General features: G+C 40.8%; 1 protein-coding gene and 2 long non-coding RNA genes across 3 annotated transcripts in view; 1 reads left to right on the top strand and 2 right to left on the bottom strand.

Moving 5' to 3' along the window:
* The first annotated feature begins 2648 nt into the window (after positions 1 to 2648).
* mlycd (malonyl-CoA decarboxylase) lies at positions 2649 to 21079 on the top strand. Its single transcript, XM_022189938.2, has 5 exons — positions 2649 to 3252; positions 10267 to 10379; positions 12709 to 12865; positions 13094 to 13246; positions 19962 to 21079. The coding sequence occupies exons 1-5, from the start codon at positions 2707 to 2709 to the stop codon at positions 20505 to 20507; spliced, it is 1515 nt and encodes a 504-aa protein (XP_022045630.1). The 5' UTR covers positions 2649 to 2706; the 3' UTR covers positions 20508 to 21079.
* Positions 5493 to 10260, bottom strand: LOC127535190 (uncharacterized). The gene is made up of 2 exons (XR_007943857.1): positions 9853 to 10260; positions 5493 to 8197 (listed from the first exon to the last, which is right to left on the bottom strand). It is a non-coding gene; the product is annotated as an uncharacterized LOC127535190 (long non-coding RNA).
* LOC127535193 (uncharacterized) overlaps positions 12810 to 22213 on the bottom strand; it is a 37118-nt gene continuing 27714 nt past the window's right edge. The window contains exon 3 of the long non-coding RNA XR_007943860.1: positions 12810 to 12941. This is a non-coding gene — a long non-coding RNA (uncharacterized LOC127535193). The remainder of the gene's footprint in view (positions 12942 to 22213) is intronic.

The following is a 22213-nucleotide window of genomic DNA, read 5'->3' as shown; positions in this document are numbered from 1 at the left end:
GGAATCACCATATTTTCATATTAATGTATGTCATACCTGTCGATTACCTGCAGTAATGAGAAGTTCATGAAGTGTCAACTAAGTTCCAAATCAAGGCCAGAGTCTAAGACTTCACCGTGTTCAAACGTCTAAAACGTTTCTTTAAAGATCTTCAGAAATCACCAGGAGGAGTCAGCATTCAGAAGCAGCAGATTTATATGTCCAGGACTAGTTCTTAGCAGTGAAAACACCCCAAGAAGAATTGAAGATACTGATCTGTGCTTCACCTTTTATGCTGTGAGAGTTGGTTATTTTCCACGCTTATAGGCCACATGACAGGAGTAGTTTTGACATCATTCTACTTTTCTAAATCTATTGGTCAGATCTTGATGTCAGGTCATCATATTTCACCATAGATCTCTCCCTACAGAAGACATTAGGTTATCATTAGGTCATCTTTTTACAGACAACATGCCCACACATGTCCAAACTTTTTGCTCCACATCTTACCTTTACTATTTTATGATATATTTCATGCATATTATGTACTTTATGCAGATGTTTTACTTCTGGTCTTCAGTCTAAAAGCGGTTGCCATAATTACATCATCTCTTACTTTTAGCACATTGTACCCAAAATATATTACACTACAAAGTCCTTTTCCATCCACCTTGTCTGTTAATATTATTCATAAAAATATTTGACAACACAAGCAACACAAAACAAAGAGATGATTCTGGGTCTCAATGTGTTAATTGGAACATGCTGCCTAATCATGAAATCAAAAGACAATATTCATGACAAGCTGTTAGCTCAGAGTTTTCTTTCATGTCTGTGAAACTCTTTAAACCAATTGCATTTATTAAACACGGTGGTTGAACACCAAAAGGACAGACGATCCTTTTTAATGCCAGCCTGTTATTTTAGGGCTGAAGAAAGGGACACATATAAATGATGTTACAATCTGTGAATTGCTGAGGCAGTGAAGGGTAAAGGGGAAACTAAGCGGTCTATAAGACGTCTGATCAGCGCTGACTGTGCTGCTTTACCATCCAGGATGATAGATTTACCTCAGAATACATTATTAGCTCACAAAATGTGCTCATTAAGCTTAGTTTCTTAGAGTCCAGCTGAATTTGGAGATACAGATTCTTAAAAACGTAGAATTCACTTTATATGGCTGAAACAGTCGTTGGTTTGAAAGCACATAAATTGGCTGCAGAATTACAGACTTTCATATCATAGTGACTACAGAAGAATTTGTGTTTTTTCTTTAAAGGATGTGGATTAAAAAAGAATACACAGACACATGAAAATGAAAACATTGGATTTAAATTCTACTTTTACACCACATCATTTAATTACCTCATTTGACTGATATACATTTTTAAGCTGTTAAAAAGTGCCGTACCAAAAACCTTCTAATGTGTGTAGAACATCAGCACATGAAATAAAAGCATAAATATCGTTAATTTGTGACAAAAACATCAAATATGCTTTACATCTTACAGATACAGAAAAAGTTTTTGGATGCATAAAGTTTATGAGTTGAAAAACATTCTTAAATCTAAAACATAAATTATTTGCAACTCTGGAAAGGAAGCGGTAGAATAGAATAGAAATATTTTATTCATCCTCAACGGGAAATCATGTTACAGTAGCAAGCAGAAATTAAAAAAAAAAATTTTAAAAAGCTATTAAAAAATAAGAAAATAAATGTGCAAATATAAAGAGGAACAAAATAAAAGAAAATAAATAAATTGTTAAAAATGAGGAAATAAATGTGCAAATATAAATAAGAATAAATTATCAAGTAATTTTTTATTAATAAGTTATTGTTTCCATAATAAATTTGTATGGAATTTGTAAAGACATGATCAAAATGAACATTAAAAAAAACTTTTTTTTAAAAAACTTTTAATAAAAATGTATGCAGATATATCCCATGGACTTCAAAAGTCAATCAATTATAGACTGACCCAGACAAGTTTTGGATAATTTTTGTGGCTTTGGGAAACTTTTTGAGTTATTTTTAACAAGTTTTATCAGCTTGGATCATTTCTCGTCATTTTGGATCATTTTTGTGTCTTTGGGATAATTTTTGAGGCATTTAGGATGAATTTCATGTCATTCTAGACTAATTTTCTGCAATTATGGATAATTTTCAAGTCATCCAGAACAGTTTTTGAGTCATTTTTGGACAAGTTTTATGTCATTTTGGATCATTTGGATAATTTTCGTGTCATTTAGGACAAATTTCATTTCATTCTGGACTAATTTTCCATAATTATGGATCATTTTCAAGTTATTCTGAACAATTTGAGTAATTCTGGAAATTTTTGAGTCATTTTGGACAACTTTCTTGTCATTTTCAGCAAGTTTTATGTCAGCTTGGATCGCTTCTCATCATGTTGGATAATTTTTCTGTCATTTAAGACTGTTTTCATGTTATTCTGGACTAATTTTACGAAATTATGGATAATTTTCAAGTCTTTTTAGACAATTTTTGAGTAATTCTGTATAATTTTCAACAGCTTTTCTGTTAGCTTGGATCGTTTCTCGTCATTTTGCATCATTTTTCAGTCTTTGGGATAATTATCGAGTCATTTGGGCAGACGTCCTGTTGCCATGGCAGCGGTACTGTCTCTTTAAGAAACCCGGAAGTGCTTGTCTGCTGCGTGTTCACTGGTCGCAGGTTCCAAACGGACAGCTGAGCTCCCTCCCGGTATGATATCCCACTCCGTGGTCCGGGCTCTCCGCAGCAGTGTGAGGTGCTGGAGACACCGGGCGGTCCTCAGAGCGGCTCTGGAGGCCTCGGACGTCGGCTCCTGGCGCTGGTACTCGACCCCGGTCCGTGGCGGTTTCCCGGGTATGGAGGAGGTTCTGGCCAGGGTCGTCGCACCTTTACCGTCCTACGAGACCAGAGACAAGTCCCCCCCTCCGCCCGAATCCAACAGCCTGGAGTTCATGCACTTCTACAGGAGTCTGGACAGGGAGGATAAGCTCAGCCTCCTCTCGAAGCTGTCGCAGGACTTCGGCGTGGACCATAAGACCGTCTCAGAGCTCGCCGTTAAGCTGCTGGACACGCAGCTGCGGGACCAGGCGACCGTTTTACAGGTGGAAGACCGGCTCCGGTACAACCTAACTCCCCGGTACAAGCAGCTGCTCAGCCATATCAGCAGGGTGGAGGGCGGCGTGAAGTTTCTGGTGGACCTCCGAGCCGATCTGCTTGAAATAATCTCATCCAAAGCGAGCGAGAGCGCGCACATCAGGGTAATGTTTACATTCTGTACGGGTGCTCGCATGAGTCAAGAAGCGTCGTTCGCGTTTCTGCGTTTGGCACAGACACTGCATGTGATATAATCTGAGGTAGGGGGGGTCAAAGTCATGTTAGTTCAGGTTACACATTCAGCCCAGTTTGATCTCCAGTGGACCAGACCAATAAACCAATAAAGGAACACAACATTTAGGTGTTGTGAAGTGAACAATACAGTAGTTTACTTTATGATCAAAACAACAAAAGTCAGACAAAAAGAGGCAAAAGGAAAAAAAACCAACAAAACGAGACACAAAACCATAAAACATAGACAACACAAGCGAGACAAAAAAACACAAAAAAGAATAAACTGAAACACAAAATGACAAAAATCAGACTAAATACACAAGCAAGAAAAAAAGGAATCACAAAATGAGAAAAACATGAAACAAATGACAAAAAAAGACAAACAACAGCTAAAACCAGACAAAATATTACAAAAACAAGATAAAAAAACACAAAAGCAAGAAACACAATGACAAAAATTGAGATAAAACAAAACAAAAAATGAGACAAAAGTTACAAAGTGACAAAAAAATGGCAAAGACAAAAATGGCAAACAAAACCTTAAAAACGTGAGACAAATGACAAAAATCAGACAATAAAAGACAAAAATATGACAAAAATGAGGCACAGAACAACAAAAGAACAAAGAACAATCTAGTATTTTACTTTCTGATCCAAACAACTTGTCATGGTCTAGAAATGATTTTAAATTTATAGTTTTACTAATTTACAATCTGCAGTTAATGTCTTCTCTGTAATTTTTACACTTTGAGGGCCGGATTGGACCCTCTGGAGGACCACTTTTGGACCACGGGCCTCATGTTGGACCCCCTGGTCTAAGGCAGTAACAGGCAGAGAGCTAACCCTCACACTGAGATATAAACGGCAGCCTTTGCTCTCCCTCTCCTATCACGATTCTCATTTCATCACAGCTTTAGAGCCGGTGCACTTTGCCCCAGTTTGCTTTCGTGACCAAACTGGACGTCCTAAATTAGATCCTTGCGTTTCCTTGTGGCCAGGACGGTCCGGCATATAACTAGTTTGGCACAAAACGCTGTCAAGCTCAATTTCAGTTCTTCTTTTATACACAGATCAACTTACAGCGCTGATCAGAGCCTCCTTCCACTGTTTGCTAGAAAGCTTTAAAAAAAAAAAAGAGCCTTTAAGAGTGTTTGATTCCATACATAAAGAGGGGAGAGCTGCTCTGCCGCAGCTACGAAGCCGAACAGAGCTGAATATAAATCAGGCATGTAATGAATATTTTGAACGAATCTTTTGAAGACAAAGTGAAAATAAAATTGCTAGAAAAAGCAGTGGGGGGAGAAGAAACTGTAGAAATTTCCATCACGCAGACATGGCTGCCATGCTCCTTGCCCCCTTAATGGAACATTTTTGGCAACGTATTTTTTAAAAGAAAAGTCGGCGTCGTGTAGCTCATTGTTCAGTCGTTCTTCTTCAGTCAAATATAATTACAGTTTTCAATTCAGTTCAGCACAGGAGTGTGGCAGTGTTCGTTCACACCATGAAATAACAGCGGAATAACTCTCAGGTAGCATGTCCAGGCTATTAGTCGCACCTTTACACCCGTCTGAGAGCACAAATGAACATTGGGAGATATTATAGTCAAAGATACTGTCCCTGATATGCAGTTTTTAATTTTATTTTTACATAAAAAACACCACAGATATTCAAATTGTTATAGACTCATTTAGTGCAAATATCCAAATACACAAAAACATGTTCAAGTATCAGGATGAATGCCAAAAAATGATATCTAGTTTTATGTGTTGCATGAACTGTAGTATTCTGTAAGTAAATAAGATAAGATACCGCAGGGGTGTCCAACATGAGGCCTGTGGTCCAAAAGTGGTCCTCCAGAGGGTCCAATCCAGACAAATGTAAAAATTACAGAGAAGACATTAACTGCAGATTGTAAATTAGTAAAACTATAAATTTAAAATCATTTCTAGACCATGACAAGTTGTTTGGATCATAAAAAAAATATTAAATTGTTCTTTGATCTTTTGTCATTTTGTGTCTCGTTTTTTTTTTGCATTTTGTCTTCTTTTTGTTGTTTTTATCTGACTTTGATCGTTCATGACATGTTTTTGTTATTTCGTGTCTCCTTTTTGTTTTCCTTTTGTTTTTTGTCTCATTTTTGTGTTTCTCTTTATTGTTTTGTGTATCGTTCTAGTCGTTTTGTTTCACGGTTTTGTCATTTTTCTGTCTAATTTTTTTGTCTCTTTTTTTGTTTCGTGTCATTTTTTTGTCGCTTTGTTTCTCGCTTTTGTTGTTTTTGTGTCATTTTTGTAATATTTTGTCTTACTTTGTTTGTTTTTTTTTACATTTTTAAAGTAAAATACTATCATTATTAAGTTCCAGATAGCTGTGACTAAATGTTGTGTTCCTTTAAAGACACTCTGTGATCTGGAAGTTGTAATGTGGAAATGATAAACTGAGGCTGAACGTTGATGAAATTAAACTTGTTTTTCTTCAGAAATTTGAGGTTCATAAAATTTTGCAGAAAGATAATTCTTAAATGTGAACATTTTTGCACTAAAACAAAGGAACCGTCAGGAGTTGTGGTTATTTATCGGTTATTATGCTGTGGTTTTACTGGAGATCAAACCGGGCTGAATGTGGAACCTGGACTAAAATGAGTTTGACTCCTCAGAGATAAGCTGTTGTTCATCCCACACAAGATAATTTTAAAGTTTCACAGCAGCAAAGATAGAGCACAGATTTAAGGAATTTTGTATAAAAATAGCAATATACCAAAATATGCATCAGTATATTTTAGTAGATTAGGCGTAACAGATTGTCTAAATATCAGAAATTACAATAGAAATGCTTCTAATCCCAAATTTATCATCTCACAGTTTGTTTTTCAGCCCACAGTATATTCAGGTTTCTGTCAGATTACTGGAAGAAAAGCAGAAAAATCCTGGAATAAGAAAATGTGTGGAGAATTTATTTTAGCTGTTGCTCAGTTACATATAAAAAAGAAAATAGCAGTGCATTAATTCTTCTGTCAGTCCGTCTGGCTATTGACTGAATGTTTCATTGTTCAGTGGTGGAATAAAGAGAAAAATGGAAGCCAGCATATTTTTAGTGAGCTGTTTGTCCACCAGACAAAACGTGGTTCATTGTAGTTCTTTATGAATGCATTATTAGGCTCCAAATGTGGAATAATTTACCACAATATGAAGGCGTCTCCCTGTGCAGTATAAAAACACTGATTTCATTTCCTTACATGTGTGGTTTAGCGATCACAGCATGTTCTGAATAAGCCACTAAATGATGCTCATTCAGGCTGAAACTGCATGTTTAATCTGACATGCGTTGCTTTACGTTTTCAGAGGGAGATCTGAGCAGGTCTGATGTGTTTTTCAGAGCTTCAGCATGTCTTTGGCTGTGGTAAATCTACAATATGTTTCTGTAATATAGTTTGGGATGAATATAGTGTTTTTATTCGGCAAACAGATCAGTTGGCTCATAAATATAACACAAACGACATTTACTTCAAATGACTGAAAACAAAATGCTACCAGAATGAATGAGTTCTTAATTGCACTAAGGACCAAAGAAATTAGCTGACATTCTGCTGTAATGTTTGTTTCTTATAGTGGTTTGTTCTCTCCCCAGCTGATCCGTCCTGGATGAGGGTTTAAAAAGACGCTTTGGTTTTGTTTCAGTAAAATCCAACGTTAACGACGGTGGCTTAATCTAAAGCAAATCCTTCCTCTGCTACACTTGTAATGTCTCGTTCACTTTGCTCCAACACTGCGGATGAAACGCTGTGATCTCCTCATGCTTTGATGCATTCATGAAGATTACATCAAAAAGCTGTGTTGGTAAAAATAAAACTTCCCTGCTGGAGATCAGAAGGAGCTATGCAAGGCGAGCGCGCTTAAATCCCCTTTTGTTATCTCTGAAATCAGATTTTCTGTTTTGTTTTGCTTTGGTAAAGAGCTAAGAGCGTGCGTTCCTTTAACCTCCCCATCATGTGTTAAGTGCTGCTGCCTGATAGGATTTTGGGAGACCCTGACTCCACTATCGCCAGAGGTCTTCTCCTTTCCCCTCTCCTGCTCAGCAGCTGCTGTTCTTCCTGCTGTGAGGTGCTTCAGATGCATTTAATGTCAATAACCCAGGTCCACTGAGAGCTTTTGTAGCTTAAAAAGGTCTAAGCTACCTACAGAGTATTAGATTCTGTGTGCTGACCACCTCGCTCTTGGTTGTTCCCGGCGATCTCTGCTTGCTGTTATCCCCACGATTGATTGAGCTAAAAATGAGAAAAGGTCACGGAAAATATGAGGCTTTTAATACCTGTACTGAGGCTGTGTGCCTACCAGGGGAGGGAAAAAGCTGATAATCAAAGTAAAACATCATCTAAGAGGCAAAAAAACACACGACTTCTTAACTTCTTAAAGTTTGAAATTACTCGGTTGTTGCAGGAGTGTCACTCTGAGTTCTACGCTGGATTAGTCTCTCTGTCGGCTAAATTGATTTCTCGTGTTTTTTCTCTCTCCTGCTAGCTCCAGGCCTTTCATTCTTGTTCACCTGTCCACAGACTGAGTGGATGAAAGATGTTGAAACAAGTCAGAGATGTCATTTTAGTCCAGAGCAGGGGTGTCCAACATGAGGCCCGTGGTCCAAAAGTGGTCCTCCAGAGGGTCCAACATGAGGCCCGTGGTCCAAAAGTGGTCCTCCAGAGGGTCCAACATGAGGCCCGTGGTCCAAAAGTGGTCCTCCAGAGGGTCCAACATGAGGCCCGTGGTCCAAAAGTGGTCCTCCAGAGGGTCCAACATGAGGCCCGTGGTCCAAAAGTGGTCCTCCAGAGGGTCCAACATGAGGCCCGTGGTCCAAAAGTGGTCCTCCAGTGGGTCCAATCCGGCCCTCAAAGTGGAAAAATTACAGAGAAGACATTAACTGCAGATTGTAAATTAGTAAAACTATAAATTTAAAATCATTTCTAGACCAGGACAAGTTGTTTGGATCAGAAAGTAAAATACTAGATTGTTCTTTGTTCTTTTGTCATTTTGTGTCTCTTTTTTTGTCATATTTTGTCTTGTTTTTGTATTTTATTCTCTGACTTTTGTCATTTATCTCATGTTTTTGGTGTGTTATGTACTTATTTGAACTAAAACAAAGGAACCATGAGGAGTTGTGGTTATTTACAGGTTATTATGCTGTGGTTTTACTGGTCCGGTCCACTGGAGATCAAACTGGGCTGAACTAGAATGAGTTTGACACCTCTGGTCTGGAGTATCAGTGCGACTATTTTTTCCCTACAGACAGGCAGCAGGCAGGCAGGCAGGCTGATCAGTGGCAGGCGGCCTACTGGAGTGAAGGTCCTGGCACTCTGAGGCCGACCTGTGAACACTTGGCCGGCCGCTGGTCATTTGGCCTCGTGCAGACGGACTGTTCTTAATCACAGAATGACTGGAGGTGGAGGTGGTCCTTTGTAGCCGAGGCCGTATCAGCTCCCAGCATCCCTTCATGATGATACAGCTGCAGAAGTTTTGCTTCATTTTCTTTCTAGTGCAGTGAGGGGATTCTTTTCCTTTACTCCGTCTCTCCTTTCTGAACTTTCCAATAGCAGACCCTTCCATTTCTAAAGGCTTCATCTCCTTCCAGGTCGCTGCGTTACACATCTCCCTGTGACCTCCCCTTTGTGTGGGGGAGAATTGGCTACCCTGGATGTTTCTCTAGCCTCACCGGGTTGTTGATGTGCTGCGGTTTCCTCCACAGAAACGCTGGTGTGGATTATCAGCAGTCGTAGATTATTTGGCCTCAGGCAGCTTGTGAAGTTTTACACACATAAGCAGCGATGGAAGTTTGCAGAACTTTTATTTTCAAGGCTTACTTTTCATTTGCTCTTCATTCAGGGAGAATTTTCCGCTGTGAAACCCCCTCAGCCACGAGCTGAATAACACAGGCCCTGATGTATAAATGTATGAACTTCATATTTTGCAAGTTTGGGATTTGATAGCTGCTCGCAGCGGCTTTCATAGCATGACTGCAGTCGTGCTTGTTTGTATTAGCCGTGATTATGATTGACAAACTGGCATTAAAGTAAGCCATCCTATGGAACAGCCAATATAAGCGGTATTTATGTGCTCGGGAGCGTGCACCGTGTGCGCTTGTTTGTGTGTTTGCAAGAGATTTGCTTTAAATGAAGTCTGACCTTTGCTGGAGGACAGGCCTGCTTTGAAATGGCAAGTTGTTTATTGAAGTGGCCCTTCTACGCCCATCGCAAGCTTGAACAAATCACTATTCATAATGTGAAAACATTCAAACGGCACAGAGGCACCCAAGGGAGCACACAGCCGGAACCATACAGGTGTGGAATTGTTCTGCAGGAAAACTTAAGCAGCGCCGCCGTCGCTCAGTCAGACAGAGCTCGTGAGGAGGTGAAGTCTGTGTTTATTAAAGTACTTAATAGTAATATAAAAGCTGCAGTATTTTATGATTCTTTTTTCTTTAAAACATATAAAAGAAACTTTCCCCGTTGCTGCAGTAAAATGACATTCTCTACAGTGTCTACATACCAGATTATAGCGATGACCTTCCTTTTGCTTGGAGGATTTACTTCCACAGACAGAGAGGCTGATGAGCAATTCTGAAAAAAGGAAAAAATGCAAGTTATGATATGGAACTGTACACTGAATACAGCCACACTTGAGCAGCTGAACTGTCTCTCAATAAGATGGAGCGCATGAGTTTTTTCAGTGAAAGAAGGACTGAAGTGTTTGTTTAATTCCTAATAGAAATGTGACGTATAAAAGCAGCATTTCCAACATTTCTCACAGCGCTGACATGCCTGAACAACCTTTTTCTTCTGGGGTTTACTGGCATAAAGAAGCAGCTGCTGAGCTGTTTTTGGAAACAGAAAGAATGTGGTGAATTTTCAGTGATCAGCTGGATGTTGATGTTAATTCTAAATGCTTTCTTCTCCGTGGTAGGACCTGAACGGGACGCTGAAGGGGCTGCTGTCTGAGTGGTTCTCTGTGGGTCTGCTCCGACTGGAGAGGATCACCTGGCAGTCGCCCTGCGAGATCCTGCAGAAGATCAGCCAGTAAGGACATCCATGCACCCCACACATTTATTAGATACCACATATAAGACACCACACATGAAAAGTCTATGTTTGCTCCTCCTCTGACCAGTGATGGTTCAGTCACAGCTTGGAGAGGAGCACATTTCTGCACATGCTAACATGCAGTTTATGGGGCTATAGTAAGAACAGTCAGTGTCTGAGGAGTTTAAAGGTTGCATAAGATGAGTGTAAAGAATGGGTTAAACAGTGCATTTATCTTCTCAGCTGAAACATTAAGCATGCATTTTTTTCTTTTAAATGAGGAATTAGGCAAAGTGTGTCTACCCCCCGTCAAAAGTTTTAGGACACTTTCTCATTCAAATAAAGTAGAACCTGTCCTACAACTTCTGACAGGGGGTGTATCTACCAAATCTGGTACACATATGCAGCACATCAGGCTGAACAAAAAAGTCAGTGACAGCCACATTCCAAACCCAACAGGAAGTGAGCTATTTTGCGTTGAATGTCAGATTTTGCCCATTTTTCATTTTTTTCTAGAGCGAACTCCTCCTAGGGGGAAACTCCAATTCACCTCAAATTGGGCCAGTACATACAGGAGGCCTTAATGATCCAAAGTTATTAAAATCTTTTTCCAAAGTCAAAGGGTGTGTCCGTGGCGGCCTCTGGAATTTTGATCCTTCTCCATGAAATTTCAAATGCTGTGTAAATGCCCTGAACATGCTCCAATCTGCCTGAAACTTTACATGTATGATCAGAGTCCTGCCCTGATCACATCCATATGATGAAATACACCCCCTGTCAAACGTTGTAGAACAGGTTCTACTTTATTTGAATGAGACAGTGTCCTAAAACTTTTGACAGGGGGTGTATGTTCATTTGGACAGACTTCATTCAAAATGAGACTTAAACTCTCTTTTCTCCAGTTTCCCCTCTGAGGAGAGCAAAATGTGAGGAATTTGGGAAGTGCTATGAGATCACATGACGACACAAGAGCAGGTAGCAAGGAAAGGATAAGAGGCCTGAACTTATACGAGGCAGAGAGATGGGCAGATGACATGGCTCTCTGAGGAATGTGAGAGGGTTCGAGAAACGACCACTAGATGCAGGAGAAGATAGTGAATGAGTTGTTTAAGCAGGAAGGAAGCTAAAGCCATAGTGCAAAACTACGATGGGAGTTAAGTGAGGGGACGGGGAGGGAGAAAACACATCCTGTCTGCCTGATTCATCGGTACACCAGGGGAGATGAGGTGCCAGATTTTAAGTTGAGCTGATGGTTTGACACAATAAAATAAATAGAAAGTCCACTGTGGAGCATTTTGTCACTAATATAGGGGCTTCTCCTGTGTGCTACTAGCCTTTGTTACGGTATTAAGCTAAAACTTTACACTCTCTGTCCTCTATTGGATTTGGGTAAATTTATAGCACCCCCCCAGGGAAGCTCATCATCCCAGAAATGCCCCAAACTTTCTGCCCTCATCCTACAGTCTGCTTCTCTTTGTAAAAAGTAAAACATACCATTTGAAATTCAGAAGCATAAATCTATCCTCTGTCTGCACACTGAGCATTCAGACGGGGTTCTGTTAGAATGAAATATGGAGAAATGTGAGATCCTCTGCAAAGCAACAAGCAGCCAATCAAATGTTTCAAAGAGAGGTTTAACCCTCCTGTTGTCCTCATTTACAGGCACCAAAAATATTGTTTCCTTGTCTGAAAAAAATCCAAAAATTCAACAAAAAAATTTCCCAAATTTCTGAAAATTTGCAAAACCTTCAGGAAGAAAATTCTAATAATTCCTTAAAAGTTTCCCTTGAAGGTTTTATTTAAAAAAAAAAAAAAAAAATCCCCCAAATTTGGTAAGAAAATCCTTGTAAATATTTTCAAAAACTGAGTAAAAATCTTCCAAAAAATTTTAAAAATATCTGAAGTGATTTTATCAGTAAAACTTCTAATATTTTCTTTAAGAACATTCACATAAAAATCAACCAAAATCCAGCGAAATTCGCTCTATTTTGGTTGATTTTTTGTGAATGTTCTTAAATAAACATTTTTAACATTTCTTTTTTCCACCCAAAAATGTCCCAAGATTTCCCAAAAATGTAGAAAATGTGAACATCAGAAGCTTCACTGTGAAAATATATATTTTTTTCCACATTTTCAAACTTTAAACCGGATCAGTTTTGATCCACAGGACGACACGAGGGTTAAATGAACAGCTTGGTTTCGTCTCCCTCTGACTTAAATCAGAGAATCATTGTTTCACAAACTAAACCTGCCGCTGTTACTTAATGGATGGAGAAGGAACAGGACTCACAGAGGTCGGACAGACTAACGATAATCCCCCCGCTAGATACGAAGCGGTGCATCCTGTGAGGAACTGGACCGACCTGAAGCGCAGAGTGGGACCATACCGCCGCTGCTACGCCTTCACTCACGCTGCGATGCCCGGAGAGCCGCTGGTCGTTCTGCACGTGGCCCTCACAGAAGACATCTCCAACAACATCCAGGTCAGGAGCTCTGATGTCTGGTCTCGCTTTTCCACACCTTCTTTGTTCCTCCTCTCTGCTGACAAGTGGATAATATCTGTAGAGAAACAAAAGCAGGACTATTTTCTATGTGAAAACTATGCAGTAATTTCCACAGTTTCTTTCTTTTTTGTTCCCCAGCAGCTCCTAAACAGTTGCTACAAGAATCCTGCCTTGACAATGCTGAGCAGAAATCTGTGTTTCTTTTAGAGCATCGTCCGCGAGTTCGCCACCCTGGACTCAGAGGAGGATGTGAATAAGATCAACTCAGCCATCTTCTACTCCATCTCTTCAACACAGGCTGGTCTGCAGGGGGTGGAGCTGGGCAACTACCTCATCAAGAGGGTGGTCCGAGAGCTGCAGGTGGGTGGAGGTGGGGATCAGGGGGGTGGAGGTGGGCCCGTACAAATCCTGGTGGCAAAAAAGTTGGTGTGAGGACTAGAAAGGGATTTTACAGCCAAGAAACTGATCAGAAGTAAAGTCCTTAGTGCTACCAGCTACATTACAAAAGGTAGTTTATAGTTTAATTAATTGATCTTTCTAAGAGCTGTGAAAACCATGGTTAAAATAACTGCAAAGAGCCACACTAACTCCTGTCCTTGCATACAAAACAACAACTCCCAGAATACAACCACATCATATGAATAAAGCTTTCAATAATTATAAATTAATTATTGCTGATATACAGATGGACACAAAACTGAACAAAACTAACATCAACATAATTTAGCATTTTCTAATTGTAGTATTCACTGCATCACTCTGTAGATCAGCAGCATAGCTAATACTAAACAGAAGTCAGTCTTACTTTACATCATTTCAAATTCCTGTTTTCTTGTTAATTCCATTATTTTATTCATATAAGCTTTAAGAATATAAGAACTGATTGGACAAAGTGAAGCACATTTGGTTAATTTTGCTAATTAAATCATGGATTCTTTACCATCAAAGCTTCTGTAAAGCCCAGGCATGAACTAACCGTGACGTCACCCATTGGTTTCAACGCCGAGAAAATGAAGCCCGGATTTTGCTACTTCCTGGTCGCCGTTTTGGATTTTTTGGAGCCAGTGACGTAAAAAGCGTCATCAAACAGGCTGGACCGGAGAGCAACTAGGGGCAGGATTGGCTGAGGACTCTCTTATCCCGCCCACATTTTACCGCAGAGGCTTCTGTTGCTGTCTATCAAGTATAGCCACACCCCCTGGCTCCGCCAACTTTAATGATTTATTTAAAATTCAGTATTGATTTATTTTAAGATCGGCCACCTGATCTCTCATTTTGACCATGAAAACTAACAGGAAAAAAATCCTGAGCTGTAGAACATCAGTCTATCAAATTTTATTTTTTCCAAAAATGAATTGGGATCTATGGAGAAAAAGCTTTTTGGAGCCAACCCTAGTGGACGGCGTGATATTGCAAGTTTTTGACACTTCCGGGTGGGCTTCAATTCTGGAGCCAGATGCTACGTCCATCTTTATATACAGTCTATGGTAAAGCCTTGGGTTGAGCAAAGAGACATCTGCAATCTAAACACAGTAACCATAAATAACCCGGAGCTTTTAAACCATCCCGCTTTGTTACAGCTGCACAATAACAGCTCATCGTGACCGAGCACATGACATGTGACATGCGTGTAGAGCTCCGTCCATGACGGGACGATGGAAAATAAAAGTAATTTTTGTCTTTAGCTGCTGCTCAGCTGGCATGACGCCGCTTCAAGTGAGAAATCCAGCTGAGAGATTTACCTCGGTGAAGTTTTCTCTCTTGTTGCAGTCTGTGTTTCTACACACATGAATGCATGTACACATAAACAGGGCAGCAGACAGCAGAATGAAATCTCATCCATCCCTCTCAATAAGCGCAGAAGTGCCCTTCATGTCGGGCCACTCCAGCTCGCACTTGTTAAATGATTGGAACATTGAATGGAACATCAAAAGGCACTCTACCCAGCAGATGGAAACAGCTCTTTATGGCGTATCCTCTTAAAAAATCAGATTTAAGCTGCTTCCACTTCATTTATTCATATTACAGGACTGTTTTGATTGCTGCAAGTGGTTTACTTATTGGCGTTTTTTATTAGGGGAAACGTACGGCTGAGCGAGCGCCGCGGATCTGCTTTTTGTGTTTTCTGCTTCGGCATTAAGGCTGTTTGTGTCAGAGGTTGGAAAGTAGGTTACACTGTGCTGTAAAAAAAAACAGCTTAAAGATGAGGATGTTGACTTCATGAAGAGGTCTAAGAGCTCTGCGTGTCAACATCCTCGCCTGTCATCTGTGTGATGCAGAAATGAAAAAACTAAAACAGAGGTGTGCTACTTTTTAGCCTCTCTGTGCTCCCAACAAAAGCAGTAACAACAAATCAGGGATGTTTGAAAGTAGGATTGAAAGTTTTCAGGAGTGTCAAATGTGTATCACACAGACGAGATGGGACGCCTTCAGCTGCTGCACAGATATTTTACACAAAAAAAATTACTGTCTGGAAAACTCCAAGCATCGTTTTCAATTCTGTTCAGGGAATGTAAGGGAGAAAGACAGCATCAAGCTTAACTACGGCTCTAAAATGAAAAAAGGTTTATAATTATTTCATTTTTTACTGCCTGTAGACCAGAGGAGTCAAGCTCTTAGTCCAGGTTCAGCCCAGTTTGATCTCCAGTGGACCGGACCAGTAAAACCACAGCATAATAACCTATAAATAAATAACCACAACTTCTGATGGTTCCTTTGGTTTAGTGCCAAAAAGTTAATTCTGAAAATGTTCCCTTTATAGGAATTATCTTTTTACCAAACATCATGAACAACCTGCAGTTTCTCAAGAAAAATAAATAGAATTTCATCCACATTCATCCTCAGTTTATCATTTCCACATTACAACTTCCAGATCACAGACTGTCTACAAAGGAACACAACATTTAGTCATCTGGAACTGAACCATGGAGGATTTTACTTTAAAAAAGACAACAAGACAAACTATTACAAAAATGAGACACAAAACGACAAAAGTGAGAAACAAAATGAGACAAACGATACAAAAGAAAACAACAAAAAGCCAAAAAATAGGCAAAAAGCTACAAAGCAACAACAAAAAGGACAAACACAAGCGAGACAAAAGACACAAAACAACAAAAACGAGACAAAAAATGACAAAAGCAAAAAACAGAACGACAAAAACTAGACAACACAAGCGAGACAAAAAAACACAAAATGACAAAACATCGAATAAAGCAAAACACAAAACTACAAAAATAAGAGAAAAACACGAGACAAAAAGGAAACACAAAACAAGAAACAAAATGACAAAAACACGAGACAAACAACAAAAGTCAGATAAAAAAGACAAAAACAGACAAAATATTACCCAAAAAAATGAGACACAAAATGACAAAAGAACTAAGAACAATCTAGTATTTTACTTTCTGATCCAAACAACTTGGTCTAGAAATTATTTTAAATTTATAGTTTTACTAATTTACAATCTGCAGTTAATGTCTTCTCTGTAATTTTTACACTTTGAGGGCCGGATTGGACCCTCTGGAGGACCACTTTTGGACCACGGGCCTCATGTTGGACACCCCTGTTGTAGAGAAATCTGGGTTTTAGTCTCCATACTGATATTTAACACCCGTTGTTTGAGCATTTTTACGAGGAAATCTGTCTGTGAGATACTATTTATATCAAAAATACGATCAGTAATTTCCATTTAAATAAAAGCCACAGTCACAGAAACTACGTCTGCGTTTCATCAGAACGTGGCGGTGTTTTGACAGATGTCAGACAGCTCTTCTGTTTTCTGCACTTATCAGGTGGAAATGGAATAAAAACAGCGAGTAAAAACCTAAAGAAATATGTCTGAGTTTAGTAAATCTCTCCTCAGTCTGAGCTTCGTATCAACCAGGGACTGCTGAAGTGGGAGTGATCAGATGGTGAGCCGTCTCCCCACATGTCTCCTGCTAGCTCGGTGCCGTTTACTGGCTTCAAAATCCACTTTTACACAATCGTACTACGTGATATTTATTAAAAATCCATTTCTTTGGATTACAACACAGCAGATCATTGAGTTTGATTATTTAAATTTTAAAAAACAGCATGCTGTAAATCTGACTCTTGTGTGATTTTCAACCCTTTTTTGACTTTTTTTTTGTCCAAAGCACCAAATGAATGCGTACTTTTTTTGTGAAATCTCACCCCCCACCCCAACACAAAACCAGACTTGTATCCTGCAGACAGCCGAGCTTTCTGACGGGGCTGTACCTCACGTAAAGGTGAAGGGAGGAACAGCTCGGCCACAGAGGGACCGCTACGATGATGGATAGATGATGGGTGGAAAAGTAAAGGTCACAGCGGCGATAAAAGGTGAAGACAGGACGTCTTGCTTGTCTTTCTAGATTAGACCCTGGAGCACAATTCTGGCGCTGCTCCTTCTTCCCTCACCACTTCTATCCTCACTTCATTTCCACCTTCTTCTTCTTCTTTTGTGAGCCTCCGCGTGGGGAACAGCCAGCAGCTAAAAGTACAGGTTGAAGTGAAGATCACGATGTCGTCATGAGGTGGGAAAAGCCAGCAAGACGTGGAAAGCGAGCAGGCTGGATTGTGAAGTGAAGGGAGGGTGGAATGAAGGAGGAAGAAAGGACATTGTTTTCCTTTCAGACAGCAGCAGCGTCCCTCTAGGGGTTGTCTGACACTTCCACTTTTATCAGCAGCCTTTCACTTCTTCGCCTGCCACGTTGCTCCATCACTTTATCAACCAAGACGCTGGAGCCCGAAGACGGGACGGCTAGAAGAGGGAGTGTTTCTTCTGCTTTTTTCTAGAATAAAGAAGGGTAGTGAGATGTGTGGGTGGGACGAGATAGAGACAGGTGGCGGGAGAGAAGGAGGACGGGTATTAAAGGTGAGAGTGTAAGGGACGGAGGAGGAGGATGGAGTAAGTGGGAGGAGAAGGAGAGAGGAGATCATCCATCTCCATCAGCGGGGCAGGACGGTGAAAGCAGTGGAGTTGATTTGTAATGCCGTCGCTGTCGGAGGAGCCGGAGGACCGAGCAGCAAACGAGAAAATTTAGTTTGTGTTTTGATGCCGAGGTCGAGCGTTCGTGAACCTTATTTCCACCGTTAAAAAACTGGTGACCCTTGCATTCCAGTGGCGGTCAAACCTCTGCTGCCTCTCGTCTGTTTTCTTTATACGTTTAACTTGTTTTCTCATCCCCCGTTTTTCTTTTTCCTGTGGTTTCTCAGGTTGAGGAAATTCTGTGGCTGTCTCTGTCAGGATGTAAATCCTTCTGCAGTCTGTGTTTAAAAGCAGAAAATACAAAACCAGCTTTTCCACCTTTAAATGCGTGTTTTTTCATCACATTTCTGCTTGTCTCAGGTCCTTAGAAACACTAGTTTTACTGCTTTTGCTCAGTTTCTGAAATATCTGACTGATCCTCAGCATCAGTTGCTTCAAACGTGACTTCATTTGCAGATTTCCTGTCGCAGCCCCTCAACATTAAAAGAAATACCATCTACCCACCTGCCTGACAGATTCTAAACGTCCTAGAAGGCTAAAAACACGACAACATTCTGACTACAAACCTGCTGAATGAATCAGACAGGCTGTTTAATAATTGGCATTTTTCCAGATTATCGGTACATTTTTTCATTAACTTGAATTAATTGCGCTACTTAAATGCTGATGCAGCCTCTTTTCTCTGTCTGTCGTCACTCTGTGGTCTCACAAATGTCTCTCAAGCAGCAAACAACTCAAACCACAGGAAATTAGCTTCTCTCAGAGTAGCTAAAGCCATGCTAATGACCAGCAGCTAAGTCAGAAGTCAGCTAAAGATTAACCTGAAACAAAGTCTGGAAAACAATGATTAATAATTAATGCTTTAAGAGCTGGACTTTAGGGGGCAATAAAAGTGAAGGTAGTGAAAGCAGGAGATGACCTGATCAGTCTGATGTAACCCACATAAACAGAGGAGAGCGTCCTGATTTAATCACTCCCATTTTTATTTTACATATTCAGTCATAGTCACCTTTATCAATGAAGAAGTCTCGTTATGAATGACAGGTTCTCTGCTGTCACTTACAGTTAAAAGATTACATCTAATGTGTGTCGGTTGTTGCCTTTCTTGATGACCAATATTTGGCAACAATATCGGCCCTGAAAACAAATTAAAATAAAAACACATTGGTAAATCCCTTGTAAAGGTTAATTATGGGCTGCACAGTGCAGTGGTGGTTAGCACTGTCGCCGTGCAGCTAGAAGATCCCCGGTTCATGTCCTGGTGTCATATAGAAATCTGACCCCCGGGTCACTTTTCTAGTGTAGAAAACTGACCCGCCCCATAGAATTGTGACCCCCTATATGAAATTTAAATTTTGCTAATAAAAATGTTCTGCTGTACTTACTTACTAGAAAAAAACATCTTTTCACCATCATAACCTATAATTTGCACTTTTCCATGCTATAGAATATTGACCTCAGGATTATTATTTTTTTAATGTAAATACAGTGAATTTGTAAATAAAATCATTATTTTCAATAATGTGTTGTAAAGTTTTCATCCAGTCTCTCTTATATGCTATAAAGCATTGGCCCTCATGATTTTTCCTATAATCTTATATATTATTATTATTATATATAATTATTATTGCAATATTGAAAAATATCATGTATTTGTAAAACACAATAATATTATTTTAATTTTCATGTGTTTAAATAATTTTTTACAGAATAATTGGGGGTGGGTCACTTTTCCATGGGGGTCAATTTTCTATCTGACACCGGCCTTCCTGGGATCTTCCTGCATGGAGTCTCCATGTTCTCCTGTACATGTGTGGCTTTTCTCCAGGTTCTCCAGCTTCCTCCCTCAGTCCACAAACATGATGAGGTTAACTGGTGATTCTAAACTGTCTGTAGGTGTGATTGTTTGTCTCTATGTGTAGGCCTATGACAGACTGTTACCTGTCCAGGTGAACCTGCCTTCACCCTCAGTCAGCTGGGATAGGCTCCACCCCCCATGACCCTGATGAGGATTAAGTGGTGTATAGATGATGGATGGATGGGTTAATTATTCCTCCCTTCTTCTCTGCTGCTGTCTTCCAGAGTGAGTTCCCTCACATGGCCCAGTTCTCCAGCCTGTCTCCCATCCCAGGCTTCTCCTCCTGGCTCCAGGGTCTGCTGAGCCAGTACAGGAAGGAGGGCCGGGGCTCCGACCTCCTGTCTGAGCAGGAGTGGAAGGAGGTGGAACAGGCCACCGACTCGACCCCGGGCTCCCCTGCCGTCGACTCCCTCCGTAAGCTGATAGCTACCAGCGAGTGGACGCGTTCGGAGAGGCTGTCCGCCGTCCTGGAGCCCGTCCTGATGCGTCTCTGCGCCTGGTACCTCTACGGGGAGAAGCGCCGAGGCTTCGCCCTCAACCCGGTGGCCAACTTCCACCTGCAGAACGGCGCCACCATGTGGAGGCTCAACTGGCACGCCGACACCAGCCCCAGGGGCGTGGCCAACTCCTGCGGCATCATGGTGAACTATCGCTACTTCCTGAACGAGACGTCTAAGAACAGCGCCCTCTACCTGCAGAACAAGGTGATCACAGCCTCAGAGCAGGTGCTGGGGCTGGTGTCCCAGTATCAGAAGAACAGCAAACTGTGACAAAGACACAACAATACGCCTGAGAGTCTTTGATTGTGCAGGTTAGCTTGCACTTGGTGGGAATAATGTGTTGACTGATGAATATAATTGTGTTAAATCCGTCCTTGGTATTTGCCACGGTTCAACAAATATCCACAAACCAATAGCTTGACTAAATGAATGTCAGCTGATATTAATTTTGAATTGAAACTGGAGCATTTCTTGCGTGCCGTAGCTCGGCCCATCTGCTGTTTGCCTCATTAGATTTCTGGCCGGAGCTGTTTGATATTGTGTAAGTGATTCCCAGGACAGACTGCAGCTAATGAAGCACGAGGCGTCTATCAATGCCGTAGCATGTTCTGGGATAGCAGCGACCAGAATAAATCATGTTTAGATTCTTCATTTGGATGAAGTGTCTCACTGTAAACATGTCAGAGAATACGGGGAAATGGATTTTCTTTCTTTTCTTTTTTTGTGCTTGGGTTTATCTACACTTGCTGTTTTAGTGCCTTTTACCCACTAAAGCTCAATACACAAAGGCATGAAATCACAGAGTGGAAATATTATTTCATATTAAATAACTCTAAACAAAATTGGATTTTTTTTTCTGCATGTATCACGGACGCTCAAATTTTACAGTCGACTGTGTTCACTTTAACCCGGCGGGCTGGACCCTCCTGGTGGCACCGTTCAGGTCGTTTTTTTAGATCATTTGGCCTACACACACACACACACACACACACACACACACACACACACACACACACACACACACACACACACACACACACACACACACACACACACACACACACCTCTCCAGGGAGCCGTCCTGATGTTCTAACTGCTCTGTACAGGTGCCAAGCAGGGCTCATATCAGCCCACACCCCATTGTTGTGAAATAATATATCACAGCAAGTTGACTGTGAAATTACATTTTATCTCTCCAAGGAGCCAAACTTTCTTTTCATTTTTTTTCACCCTCTCTATCTCCCTCCCTCCCTCTCTCCCCCTTTTCTCTCTTTGTGCTGCTCCGTGTCCTAGAAACTAATGGAGTGAGAAATAAAGTTAAAGTAAATGGCTAGATTGATGGTGTTGGGTTGTGAAGAAGGGAGGAGGAGAATAAAGGAGCATAAAAAGGACAGTTGTTTAAAGGATGCCCTTGAGAGACGGTGAGAGCGTCTCTGGAGATACCGGCGACAATAAGAGAGCCATACATCTCTGTGCACAGATGTGCGTGGGGGACGAGAGCTGCACTATCACGCCATCGCACAACGGAGGCGGACGGACGGACACTGTGGTAGGGGTTGCCATGGAAACAGCAGTGACATATTCCACGCCTGACGCCAGCAGCCAGGACTTGTTTCCAGTCACCTTTTTGCTCCAGAATGAGCGAAGGTGTTGGCCGGTGAAAAGTCCACCAGCTTTTAATTCTAACCTCGTTTATAGATGACGACTTTTTTAATCAGTCAGTCAGGTATTTCCCCTCGGACTAAGAAGACAAATTGCTCACAGGGTGAGCAGTTAAAGCAGTGAAATCTGATTTACAGGCCTCTAAATGAAACGATACAAACCTCCTCCGTGGAGGAGAGTCAGAGGACGAGTCAGTCTACCTCTGATGGTCAAGATTTGAAACATTTTAAAGCTGGAGAGTCAAACTCATCTAGAGCAGGTTCCACATTCAGCCCAATCTGACCTCCAGTGGACCAGAAGAACCACAGCATAGT

Source organism: Acanthochromis polyacanthus, chromosome 8 (assembly GCF_021347895.1).
Source record: "Acanthochromis polyacanthus isolate Apoly-LR-REF ecotype Palm Island chromosome 8, KAUST_Apoly_ChrSc, whole genome shotgun sequence".
In the NCBI taxonomy this organism is placed as follows: Eukaryota; Metazoa; Chordata; class Actinopteri; family Pomacentridae; genus Acanthochromis; species Acanthochromis polyacanthus.
Note: the sequence above shows the minus strand (reverse complement) of the source record. Positions and strands in the feature narration are given on the sequence as shown.

Coding starts and splice junctions, on each gene's coding strand:
- mlycd (XM_022189938.2), top strand. CDS start 2,707: ATGATATCCCACTCCGTGGTCCGGGCTCTCCGCAGCAGTGTGAGGTGC. Junction 3,253..10,266: donor GCGAGAGCGCGCACATCAGG/GTAATGTTTACA, acceptor TCTCCGTGGTAG/GACCTGAACGGGACGCTGAA. Junction 12,866..13,093: donor ACATCTCCAACAACATCCAG/GTCAGGAGCTCT, acceptor TGTTTCTTTTAG/AGCATCGTCCGCGAGTTCGC.